General features: G+C 39.6%; 2 protein-coding genes across 2 annotated transcripts in view; one reads left to right on the top strand and one right to left on the bottom strand.

Moving 5' to 3' along the window:
* The window catches only part of Taf9 (TATA-box binding protein associated factor 9), a 720252-nt gene that overhangs the window by 512691 nt on the left and 195403 nt on the right, over positions 1 to 12158 (bottom strand). The gene's annotated exons all lie outside the window — the stretch shown is intronic.
* Bdp1 (B double prime 1, subunit of RNA polymerase III transcription initiation factor IIIB) overlaps positions 1 to 12158 on the top strand; it is a 92953-nt gene that overhangs the window by 69980 nt on the left and 10815 nt on the right. The window contains exons 31-35 of the mRNA XM_051172466.1: positions 2956 to 3106; positions 3316 to 3493; positions 4153 to 4216; positions 4665 to 4851; positions 10869 to 11070. Of these exons, the coding sequence (XP_051028423.1) occupies positions 2956 to 3106; positions 3316 to 3493; positions 4153 to 4216; positions 4665 to 4851; positions 10869 to 11070 (782 nt within the window). The remainder of the gene's footprint in view (positions 1 to 2955; positions 3107 to 3315; positions 3494 to 4152; positions 4217 to 4664; positions 4852 to 10868; positions 11071 to 12158) is intronic.

Genomic DNA, 12158 nt, shown 5'->3' with positions numbered 1-12158 from the left:
GAGTTGTTCTGTGACCTTCACATGCTCACTGTGGCACATGCAACTCTTGTAATAATAAGTAGTCTTGAATTTTATTTTAGTGTGTCAATATTTTGTTCACGTCTGTTTTCTTCAGGGGAGAAGAACACCTGCAGTCACGGCACCTGGGAGGTAGAGGCTGTCTAAAGAAGTGTTGCATTTATTTTAAAGCACAGTTTTACTGAGACATTCATATACAGTACAGCTTACGGTTCGGTGGTCTGTTCTCCAAAGTGTGTGACTGTCACCATTGGCAGCTACTCTCCAACTCTAAGCAACCACTAGTTCATATTTGTCTTTGTACTTTTGCTTATTCTAGACATGTCATCTAAATAGAAGCATACAATATATAGTACATTCTGGTGTTTTCACTTAGCACAATGTTTTCAGTATTCATTTATAAGATATAATATATAAAATACTCTTAAACGTTTTGCTCTTGTGTGTGTGTGGAGTGGGGAATGCGTATGTGGAGGTTGGAAGACAACTTTGTGGAGTTGGTTCCCTTCTCCCACCTTTACAGGCCGCCGCCTTTTCCTGGTAAGATCCTTTACTCACTGCCCTTGTTTCTTTTTAGCACCCAGTAAGGCTTCATTGCATAAATATGCCACATTTTGTTTATTATCTGCTGAGGAGCTTATGGGAAGTATCTGCCCATCAGTAGTGCTGCTGTGAACATGCATGAGAACATGTTTTCACGTCTCCTGGGTTTATATTTACAAAGTAGAATTTTTGGACCATGCAGTATTTCTGTTTTGAATCCTTTTTCACCCTCCCTCATGCTAGGAGTTCAATTTAGGCTTTTACACATGCTAAGCTTACACTCTATCACTGTACTGTAACCTCAACCTCTGTGTTTAATCTTTGGAGACAAATTATTAAAGTGCTTTAGAAAGATATCAGTTATTTACTTGATAATTTTTATATTTTATGTGGCAGTTAAAAGTTAAGAAAAAGAGTAGTTATAGTACTTTGTTATTTTTAACCAGCTATTTATGATAGTTTGTCTGTCTGTCTTGCTGTCTGTCTGTCTGCCTGTCTCTCATACATAGAAACACACATGCACACAAACACACAGAAGCTCACATGAGGCAGGATTTCACTATGCATTCAGAGCTGACCAGGAACTCACTGTATAACTTAGGCTGGCCTTGATCTTAATCTTTGTTTCAGTCTTCCAACTGTGAAGAATTTTACTCTCTGTCTCCTTCCAGATCCCTAATTTTTTTAGTGGTGCTGGAGTTTGAGCTCAAACTTGGCAAAGAAACACTAAAGGGTGCGTTATTACATCCATAGCCCTCCCAGATGCCAGACACTGTCACTTATTTTTTTAATATAACTATCTTGGTGTGGGGTTTCATTGTAAATTTGGCTAATGAGACATGTTTGTTTTTGTTTTTTCTTTTTCTTACTATGTATTTTTTTGTGCCTCTGTATACATGTGGAGATCAGAGGGCAGGTTTTGGTTTTTTCCTTCTACCATGCTTGTACACCAGCTGCTTTATTTTATTTTATTTTATTTTATATGTAGAGTATATTGCCTGAATATATGTCTGTGCACTAAATGTGTGCCTGGTGCCTGCACAAGCCAGAGGCTATGTCAGATCCCTGTAATGAGAATAACAGATGGTTGTGAGCCACTGTGAGGGGGCTGGGACTCAAACTTGGGTCTTCTGCAGGAGCAACCAGTGTTCTTACCTGTTCAGCTAACTCTCAAGTGTCCTCCTTTTAAAATATCCTCACTATACTGTGATGTGCATGTTAATTCATTTCCGTTTCCACCTCCTCTTCTTGCCAAAGGACTGATTCCTTAGGGAAAGCTGTGGAAGTTGTAGACTTCATAGATTATTGAATTCATGCTTAGAAAAATCTGGATAATTAGCATCGTTCCCCCCTAGTTTTGAGTTCCTAATATTTGAGATTTCCTTTCAGCCAGCAATGGCTGACACAGCACATATATGCAGGTAGTTCATTCACTGAACTGGCTCAGACAGTATCCAGAAGTGCATCTGTGGTCTCTCATTTCATTTAGAAGTATTTTCCTTTCCCTTTCTGATATCATTTAAATATTATATTACATTTGGTGTGCGTGCGTGTGTGTGTGTGTGTGAATGTGTATACGCGTGTACATATATGTGCGAGCATGTCTCGCATCTGTTCACATGCCATGATGCATGTGTGTGGCTAAAGGATAACTTGCTGGAGTCAGTTTTCTTCTTTCCCAGTGTGAGACCCAGAAGTTGAATTAGGTTTGCCAGGCTTGATGGCAAGTGCTCTTGCCCACTGAGCCATCTCACCTGCCACACAATTAGTTACACCTTCCAGCATAGCCAGCGTAGTGCAATTAGACAGACCCTCTTGTGCTCACTTCTAGTTCTCTTTTGGGTGTGAATTCGTTACCATTTTTTAGATACTATATTATTATTGCGTGCATGCGTGTGTGACAGAGGATGTAAGGACATCCAATAACAACATGCAGGAGTCACTTTTCTCCCTTCATGTGTGGGTCCTGAGGATTGAACACAGCCTTGGTGGTGAGCACTGCAAGCGGCTGAGACATCTTGGCAGCCCTTATTTATTGTTCTACTTTGAATTATGATCCCGTAGACTGTCACCACAAACGCAAATGCAGCTGCTCTGACAGCCAGCAGTGAAATATGTGCAGTTTAAGTTTCATCGATCATGGTTTACTTTTCAAAAATCTTGGCAAACCTTATTCTTTTGCTATGTGAATAAGCTGATTTTTGGAGTATCAGAAACTTGGAGGGGGTAACCAAATCCATTTTTTAGATAGAGTATGTTGCTAATATAGAGATTTAGCTATACTTTTTTTGAACTATATCTTAAGTGTATTTTTCTTGTTTTTTTCCCCTTCCTTCCTTTCTTCCTTCCTTCCCTCCCTCCTTCCTTCCTTCTTTCCTTCCTTTCTTTTTAAAGAAACTGAGGAAAATGATTCCAAAGCAGTAGAAGTAGAAGATAAAAGCCTTGAGCCAATTATAACAGCGGAGGCTGAGGAGCAGAACCAGTTGCCCTGTGTACATGATGCTGAAGGGACCAGTGGTTCTCCAGAAGCAGTCCTAAGTGCAAGGTAAAGGAGGGAGGAGATGCTGGCCTTCATTTTATATTGTGCCTTAGCTTTTGCCACAGGTCATAGCTGTAAGAATTGTACTGAAAAAGAATTCCAATGCAGTTAACATTTTTAAAGTTTGAAAACTTTTACGTTAAGTGATAATACTTAGTCCTAAAAATACTTCTTGCTTTGTTAACTGATTTAAAATAATGTTGAAACTATTTCAGAAATGAAGATCATGAGGAGAGCTTGCCGGAGGCTCAGCAGCCAGGCACTGCGATTGCTTCCTCTGGGGCAGGGCTCCCCACACTCGATTCAGGCCCGGGTCTTGGTGAGAGTCCTGCTGAAGAACCCCTCAAAGACAACCCTAAAGGCAGCGGCGTGCTCATGCCTCCTGTCCCAGAGGTAAAGGAATAGAGAGTGTGGTTCTCTTTTTCTCCGTTTAGAAAAGCATAGATTCTATATTGTAAACTCTAACCTTTTCAGTTCATAGGTCTTTTATAAATATGCAAGTTGAACCTGGCGTGGAGGCTCACACTTGTAATCCCAACTCTCAGGTAGAGACAGGAGTATTCAAGTTTGAGAGCAACCTGGGCTATATAACACGAATTAGGTTAGCCTGTGTTACATAGCAAGACCCTGTCTCAAAAAGCAGAATTAAGCTGGGTGTGGTGATGCACACATTTGATCCTGGTACTTGGGAGGGAGGGGTTAGCCATGCTGCTCTCAAAAACCCCAGATATGTAGCTTCATTTAACCAGTTTCATTACTGGTTCTCATGCTCTTTGGTTAAGGCCCGCCGTGCTTCCTCCGCGCTCCTCCTATCTGTCCTAGTTTTATCTTGGCCACAGTGGGTTGTGGATTGTGTTGTGGGTGCCCTCGCCTGTGCTGAGGGAAGATGATCTCTGGAGCCCAGGAGCTTGAGGCCAGCCTCAGCTCTATAAGAACCTGCCTCAAAACCGCATACAGTTGTAGATACTGTGTTTTTACCATATGTCAAACTGTCAGAAACAGTCTCAAGATTCAGTTTCTTTTCTTTCTTTCTTTTTTTTTTTTTTTCCCAGAGTGTACCATCTACTATTCCAGAGGTTCAACAAGAACATATGATCAATCCTCAAGACGGAGCAGGTAGGAAAAACTGCTTCCAGCAAAATGTGCAGATCATTTGTAGTATAATTTTTAAGCTTAACTGTCCTGGAGCTTGCTAAGTAGACCAGGCTGGCCTTGAACTCACAGAGATCCTCCTGACTCTCTCCCAAATGCTGGCATTATAGGTATGTTCCACCACACGTGGCTTTCATGTAACCGTGGGGTGGGGTGGGGGGAGTACAAAACATACTTAAAAATAAGCCATTGACAGTCACAAAATACAAATGTGAAGTTTATCAATTTTATTCAAAGTTGTATAACTGCTTCCCACAAAGTATCATGTCTTGGGGTTTGCAATTAGAGGGTATATTTTAACTTTTTATTTAGTCTTGGCATTGTAAATTATAAGACTCTTTTCAAAGATGAAGTAATGATTTAATGCTATTTATTGGCTTAGTTTTTCATTGCTAACTTTTAACTTTGACAGTGAATCTATTTGCTAGTCTACAGCAAGATGGAGAAGATGAACAAGCATTCATTTTAACTTTGGTGGAAATCCCAACTGCCACCACAGAAGGCTTTACTGATGCCTCCATGCAGCTAATGCCAAGCTCTCTGCTGCCTGCACCTATATTGGTCAGATCTGGGAATACAGTAGAAACAAATGACCTGAGGTAAAAACAAAAACCAAAAAACTGTTTTACCAAGAGGAAAGGCACTTCATGAGTCAAGTATTAAACAAGTCAACTACACTGACAATTTTAATTGCAACTATCAATTTATGTTAATAGTACAAATTAATGCTGCTCATTGTGACACTTCCATATATGAATATGGTGGTTTGGTCTGTTTTCTCTTCTACTCTCTTTTACTTTGCTCTACTCCCTTCTGTCATCTGCCTTAAAGTCCTTCTGCTTTTGCAGGATTTTTTGTTTCTGGTTTTTCTTTTTTTCCTTTCCTTTTCTTTCTTTTTTTTTATGTCTACATATGAGAAAAAATGTGATTACTTTTCTATTTGTGGGTTATTTGACATAACATAGTGTTCCAGGTCTGTTAACTTTTTGCTAGTCACAAATTTTATTTTTCCTTTTGGTTGAATAACAAATATTTGTGTGTGTGTGTGTGTGTGTGTGTGTGTGTGTGTGTGTGTGTGTGTGTGTGTGCGCGCGCCCATAACATTTTCTATCTACTCATCTGTTGATGGGTACTTAGTCTGATGCCAAAGATTCTATAATAATTTGACTGTTGCTAATAGCACCACAATAATCATGGGTGTTGGGGTGTCTCTTTGTGTATGCTGACTTCATTTCCTTCAGCTCTACATAAGTGTGGATCATAAGGTAGGTCTATCTTTAGATTTCTGAGGAACCTCCATCCTGTTTTCTGTAATGGCTGCCCTGATTTATATGCCCACTAGTGGTGTGCAAGGGTTCCTTTTGTTCATATCATTGCCAGCATCTGTTTTTGGTTTTTGTTTTGTTTTGTTCAATGATAGCTATTCAGACAGAGTTTTGATATTGCATTTTTTCCATAAGTTTGTTGAACCGTTGTGCTTTTGAGAAGTTGAGACCTATTGCAATCAATTGTGCCTTTTTAATTTAGTTTTAAAATCAGTATATATTGGTTATACAAAGAAAAGTGTTTAATTTTTGGCACTTTGAGTCATGTATGTATATGGGTCTGACTTTGTGACCTGGCCTGATTTTTACCTCTCAATCTTCCTGCCTCAGCCTCCTGATTATAGATATGTATTACACATCTGCCTTTTAGAGAGTTCTGTAACATAGGCTGGCAAGGTAGCAGCACAGCAGGTACAGCTGCTTGTTCGCAAGCCTGATGACCTGACTTTGATGCCCAGAACCTACATGGTAGAAGAAGAGGGTTCTTGCCAGTTGTCCTCTGAACTTGCAACATAGGCTTTGGCACACGTGCCTTCTTCCCCCTAGCATACAAATAGGTTTTAGAATATTGTTTATCTATTTCTGTATTAGACTGACTGTGGTAAAGAGCTTCAAACAATGCCCTGCATTTCTGTAGGTTTCTTCTACTCTGTTTATGTTATTTCAGAAGCTTTATTATTTGATTTAATTACTTTCTTTTTTTTTTAATTGTGTTTGTTTTGTTTTGTTTTTTCCAGACAGGGTTTTGTGTGTGTGTGTGTGTGTAGCCCTGGCTGTCCTGGACTCACATTGTAGACCAAGGCTGGCCTTGAACTTGGAGATTCACCTGCCTCTGCCTGCTTGAGTGCTGGGATTACAGGCGCGTTCATTGATACCTTTATTTCCTGAGCTATTGGAGCCACATGTTTCTCATTTTTCTTTCTTGTATTTTGGAGTTCCAGGTTTTACAATTATGGTTTTGGTCCACTTGTCATTGGTTTGTATAGGATAAGACAAAAGAGTCTAGGTATTTTTGTTTGTTTGGTTTGGTTTTTGAGGGTTTTTATTCTGGTTTGGTTTTAGACTTGTATTTGTCTGAGTGCTTTGCTTGCGTGTATCTATATGCACCATGAATATGCATCTGATTTCCTTGGAGGTGAAAGAGGGCATCAGATTCCCCAGGACTGAAGTTATCAGGTGGTGCTTGTGGACTACCATGTGCTGGGAACTGACCCCGGCTCTTCTGCAACACGTGCTTTTGACCACACAGTTACCTCTGCAGCCCCAGAGATTCTAGCTTTAAATCTCTGTGTGAAGCTGAGTTTTCCCCACACTATTTGCTGAGAAAGCTATGTATTTTACAGTGCATTGCTTTGACACTTATGCTAAGAAGCAACTGTAGGAATATGGGTTTGTTAGTTTATTCTGTTCTTTGGCCTGTTAATTTTTTTGTGTGTGCCACTGTCCTGCTGTTTCAGTATATTTTGAAAATGGATATTTTAATACTTGCAGCATTGATCCATTTTCTTAGGAGTGCTTTGCCTATCCAGAATGAATGTCTTCGGTATTCTGAAGGGGACTGCATTGGCTTGTAGATTGCTGTTGCTGTCACCAAACCCTGAAGGCACATGCTCTGGTGTCTTCAGTTTCTTCAGTGTTTGTCATTTCAGTCATTAAAGCTTTTCACCTGCTGTAGTAGTTTTTTTGTTTTGTTTTTTCTTTAGGCTGTTTTGAATGGGATTCTTTTCCTGGTTTCATTGTTTCATGCTCAGTGAGTTTATTATTGGTATATAGAAATGTTATTGAAGCTGAGCGGCGGTGGTGGTGGCGCATGCCTTTAATCCCAGTACTTGGAAGGCAGAGGCAGATGAATCCCTGTAAGTTTGAGGACAGCCAGGGCTATACAGAGAAACCCTGTCCTGAACCCCTTTCCCCCAGAAAAAGAAATGTTACTGAATTTTGTATACATTTTTATATCCTGCTTTGCTGCATGTATTTACCTGTTCTAAGAATCTTTGGGTAGAATATTTAGGTTTTTTTATATGTAGAGTCATATCATCTGCACACAGAGATAATTTGACTTCCTTTCCCTTTTCTGTCTCTTTCATCTCTTAATTTTATAGCTAGAACTTCTAGTATTATGTTAATCAGAGAGTGGAAATCTGTCTTGTTTCTGCTCTTAGATTAAATGCTTTCATTTTTGTTCCATTTGATAGGATTTTATCTGTGAATCTATCATATATGGCCTTTATTGTGTTACAGTATCATCTTTCTATATATAATTATTGAGGTTTTTTATCATGAAGGTATATAGAATTGTATGAGACCTAATTCTTTATCTATTGAGATGATTCTGTAATATTTATTCTTGATTTATTTACATGCTGTGTTATTGATTTGTATATATTAAGCCATCCTTGCTCCTTGGAATGTTATCAGTTAGATCATGGTATATGATCTTCTTAAGATTTTTTTTTCATCTGAGTAAATAAATATAGGTTAAGGAAAAGTGAGAAAAAACTCAAAAGCATATGAGGGGTTACAAGGGAGGAATGCTTACTTAATTCCATCTGTGAATATTTTATTGAAGATTTCTGCATTGTATTTAGCCAGGATGTTGGTATAGTTGTCTTTACTTGTGTCATCAGGTTTTGCAAGGTAATACTGGTGTCATAGAGTGAGTTTGAAAGAGCCCGCCCTGTTTCATTCAGTAGATTGATTTTTCTTTAAATTTGGTAAAATTTAGTAGTGAATTCCTGTGTTCTGAGATCGTCTTTCTTGAGTGACTTTTTAGTACTACTTCAGTCTTAATTCTATGTTGCTTATTAATCTAATTAGATTTTAAAAATATCCTCTTGCTTCAGTTTTGGCAGGTCATATGCTCCAGACATTTGTGTATTTCTTCTACAGTTTCCAATTTACTGGTATATGGTTTTTAGAATATTCCTTAATGATCCCCTTTTAATTTCAGTGGTATTGTAATATCTCTCTTTCATCATTTTGGGGCAGGCTTTCTCTTTTCCTGACAGGTATATCCAGCTGCTTTATCTCATTGATTCTTCTTTTCACTTTCCATCTATCATTTTTGGATTCAGTTACTGCTTTCCCAAAGCCTTGACTGCACACTGTATTTTGATGTTTTCTTTTGTATGGGAGCTATATGCGTAGAGGCCAGAATACAGCTTTAGATGACAGTTCCCAAATGGCATCCCCTTTGCTTTTGAGACAGTCTATTATGGCCTGGACCTTGCCAACTAGGCCGGTCTGGTTGATCAACAAGCCCATGCCCCTCGCCCTGGGGTACACGTATGTCACCTTGCCTGGCTTTTTATGTCAGTTCTGAACAGTGACCTCATGCTTTTCAGGCAGCTGCGTTACCAGTTCTGCTATTACTCCAGCTTTATGTTTCTTTTTAATGTTAATTTATCTATTTTATCTATACACTTTCTGCTTAATACAGCTTTTCCTATAGAGGAACTGGAGTTACAGATGGTTGTGAGCTACCATGCGGGTGCTGGAAACTAAACCCAGGTCCTTATGAACAAGTATTCTCTCTCACTTCTTGGTCTCTTTCTTCTTCTTCCCCTTCCGCTCCCCCCACCCCCCTTTTTTCTTCCAGCTTTTCAATACAGGGTTTCTCTGTGTAGCCTTGGCTGTCTTGGGCTCGTTTGTAGTCCCGGCTGTCCTGGAATCTCTTGTGTAGTAGGCTGGCTCTATCTGCCCCTGCCTCCTGAGTGCTGCTATTAAAGGAGTGCGGCATTCTTTCTACCCAACCAGGAAACAAGCACTGCTGACTGCTGAGCCGACTGTCCAGCTCCTGACTCGGTACCTTTTTCAGACAGGTATCTCACTGATGTAGACTGACTGGCCAGTGTCTCATTGCCTCCCCTTTCCCCAAAAATAAATAAATAAATAAATAAAAGCTCTAAGGTCACAGGCTCACACTACTGCATCTGCTTAGTTACGTGGGCTCTTAAGTTCTGCCCTCAGTCCTCATTCTTGGGGTGGGTACTTTATTGACTAAGCCATCTTTAGAATTCCTTGATGTTAGGAATTTTTTATTTTACCTTCTGATTTCTTTAATCAGGCGTTTATGCAGGTTTATTATTAAATCTCCTTTGTAAATCCATTTAATCTTAGTGCAATGTTAAAGTTAATTTTATATAACTGTGTTTGCTTCTCAATTTCTCTCAACCTGGCTACCATACAAATAATTGAGACCCTTTTATATTTGTTTAATAATAAGCTTCACAGCACAATAGCTGAGCAGTTATTACTGTATTCTTAACCCTCTAAACTAATCTGGTTTCCTCCTAGCTTAAGTCCCAGAGATACTTGCACTTAGTAGCTTTCCTTGCTGAGCTCTATCCTGGTCCCTCATGGACCTCTCTGGTGGCTGAATCCCCTTCTTTCTCCTCCTTCTGGTACCTGCTGCAAACTTTGGCCACACCTACCCCATTCTGCCCTGCCCAGGGTTAGGCCTTTTAATAAACCAATCAGGAATAATTTCTTAGGGAAGGGTAAACAGCAATACATGAGGTATGTGATAGTTTGCTTGTAAACAGTAAGAATCTCCTGGGGCAATACAAAGCGCCAGACCAGTGCAACTTAACGTATTTCTTTGTGGGTGTTTTGTCTGTGCATCCATATTGTTGAGAATTGGGAATGGAAAGACTCACTATTACTGTATTGGGGCCTATCTGTCCTTTACATCAGTGTTATGTGTTTTATAAAAGTGAGTCCTATGACATTCTTGGTGACACTTGTGGAGATCTTATTTAGTAATTATGTGGTCACTTGAAGAATACAACCTGTTTTTATATTTGATGCAAATATCATTTAATTGCATATACTTGGGACAGTTATGGTGGAATGTGCCTTTAATCCCAGCACACAGCAGGCTGAGACCATCTAGTTTTTTTATAGAGTTCCTGGGCATCCAGAGCTACATGAAAGAAACACGAGCAAAAGGAAAAACAAAAATAACCACCCCAAATTGTATATGCCGTACAGTTTTTGTTGTCTTTGAGACATGATCTGATGCACTACTTTTCATCATGTGAAACTTGTTTGGTATGTCATTTGAGAATGAAAGCTCTAGAGAAGGGAAACGCTAAGTGCTCCTTGGCTCTAAGTCAGGGTTCAATTTAGGTTGTGAGGCTTTAAGTATGAATGCACCCAAACTATTACTTTGTTGCTGTGGCCATTACTTACCAGCTTGTATTTCTGATATTCATTAGGACTTTCATTGGAATAGTCACTTCACTAAGTAACTTCTAATTCACTGGTTTTGCATGATTTGTTTTCTGTAGGAGTTTACAAGCAACTTCCATTGTTGAAGATGCCCCGTGTGCATCACCTTCTGGAAGTGGTGATTCTGAGCAGCCTTCTGCTAGTTTGGATCTTACATCTAGGAAGAGATTTCGCTGCAGTCCTGATGAAAGCATTCATGTTCCTCCTGCCAAAAAGTCCTCACTTACTCCAGGAGTTGATCGTCAAGAATGTGCCTCCGAGGTAAGATTAGACTGTTAAGTAAGTGCCTGGTTTCTGTTCTTCCCATGTGTCTCTAAACCTTTACACACACACACACACACACACACACACACACACACACACACACACACACACACACACACACACGTACGCACGCGCGTGCGATGGACAGATATATGAAAAAATATTTCTCTCACTTCTCGTCATATGTAATCCAGGTCAATGTAGTTTGGGATGGTCATTTTTATCCAGTTCAAAGAAGTATTTGATGAACAGTAATCAGGAAAATAAAGCTGAAAGTAAAGCTACTTAACTTCATAGCAATCCGGATCTTCACTCTGCCACCTACTTAGCAACTATGGGCCGTTGATTAACAGCTTGAGGGCTCTGAGTGAACTTTCTGATGTGTAAAAGTCTCAGGAGTAAGTATCTTCCAAGGCCTTATATGCATTTTGTGCTAGTCTCCATCTCAGTTTCTAGCCACGGTGGCTCTCTTTCAATTCCTAGAATGCTCTGTAATTCCATCGTGTCCTGAGGCATTTCATTTGCTCCCCTCTGTGTGGAGCATTTCCTTATAAACATTACAGGCGTAGCTCAGTCATCACTACCACAGGGAGTCCAGTCACGCTACAGAGACGAAGGCCCTGTTCACTGTCACAAGTTTCCTACTATCCTCTTGTTTTTGTTATGTTTCTTATATTGGTCATAATCTGTAATGTCACCGTGAAAAGTCAATTTAAAACTATGTTCTTAAAGGAAAAGTTGAAGGCCAACAGTTCTTGCTAATAGACAAAGAAAGTATCACTGTCATTTATCTGATAAGAAAAACAGTATTCCATGTTCTGTTTGTTTGTTTGCTTTTTGAGACAGGGTTTCTCTGTGTAGCCTTGGCTGTCCTGGACTCACTTTGTAGACCAGGCTGGTCTCAAACTCAGAGATCTGGCTGCCTCTGCCTCCTGAGTGGTGGGATTAAAGGTGTGTGCCACCACGCCCGGCTCGTATTTCATATTCTTACTTCTTTGTGATTATTGGTAAAATTAAGCATCTTTCCATGTGTTTGAAAACTACTTATTTCTGTTTCTTTCTCTGTGAAATGACTTTTATGTTCT

Source organism: Acomys russatus, chromosome 30 (genome assembly GCF_903995435.1).
Source record: "Acomys russatus chromosome 30, mAcoRus1.1, whole genome shotgun sequence".
In the NCBI taxonomy this organism is placed as follows: domain Eukaryota; kingdom Metazoa; phylum Chordata; class Mammalia; order Rodentia; family Muridae; genus Acomys; species Acomys russatus.
This window is presented reverse-complemented; position numbering and strand designations above follow the sequence as displayed.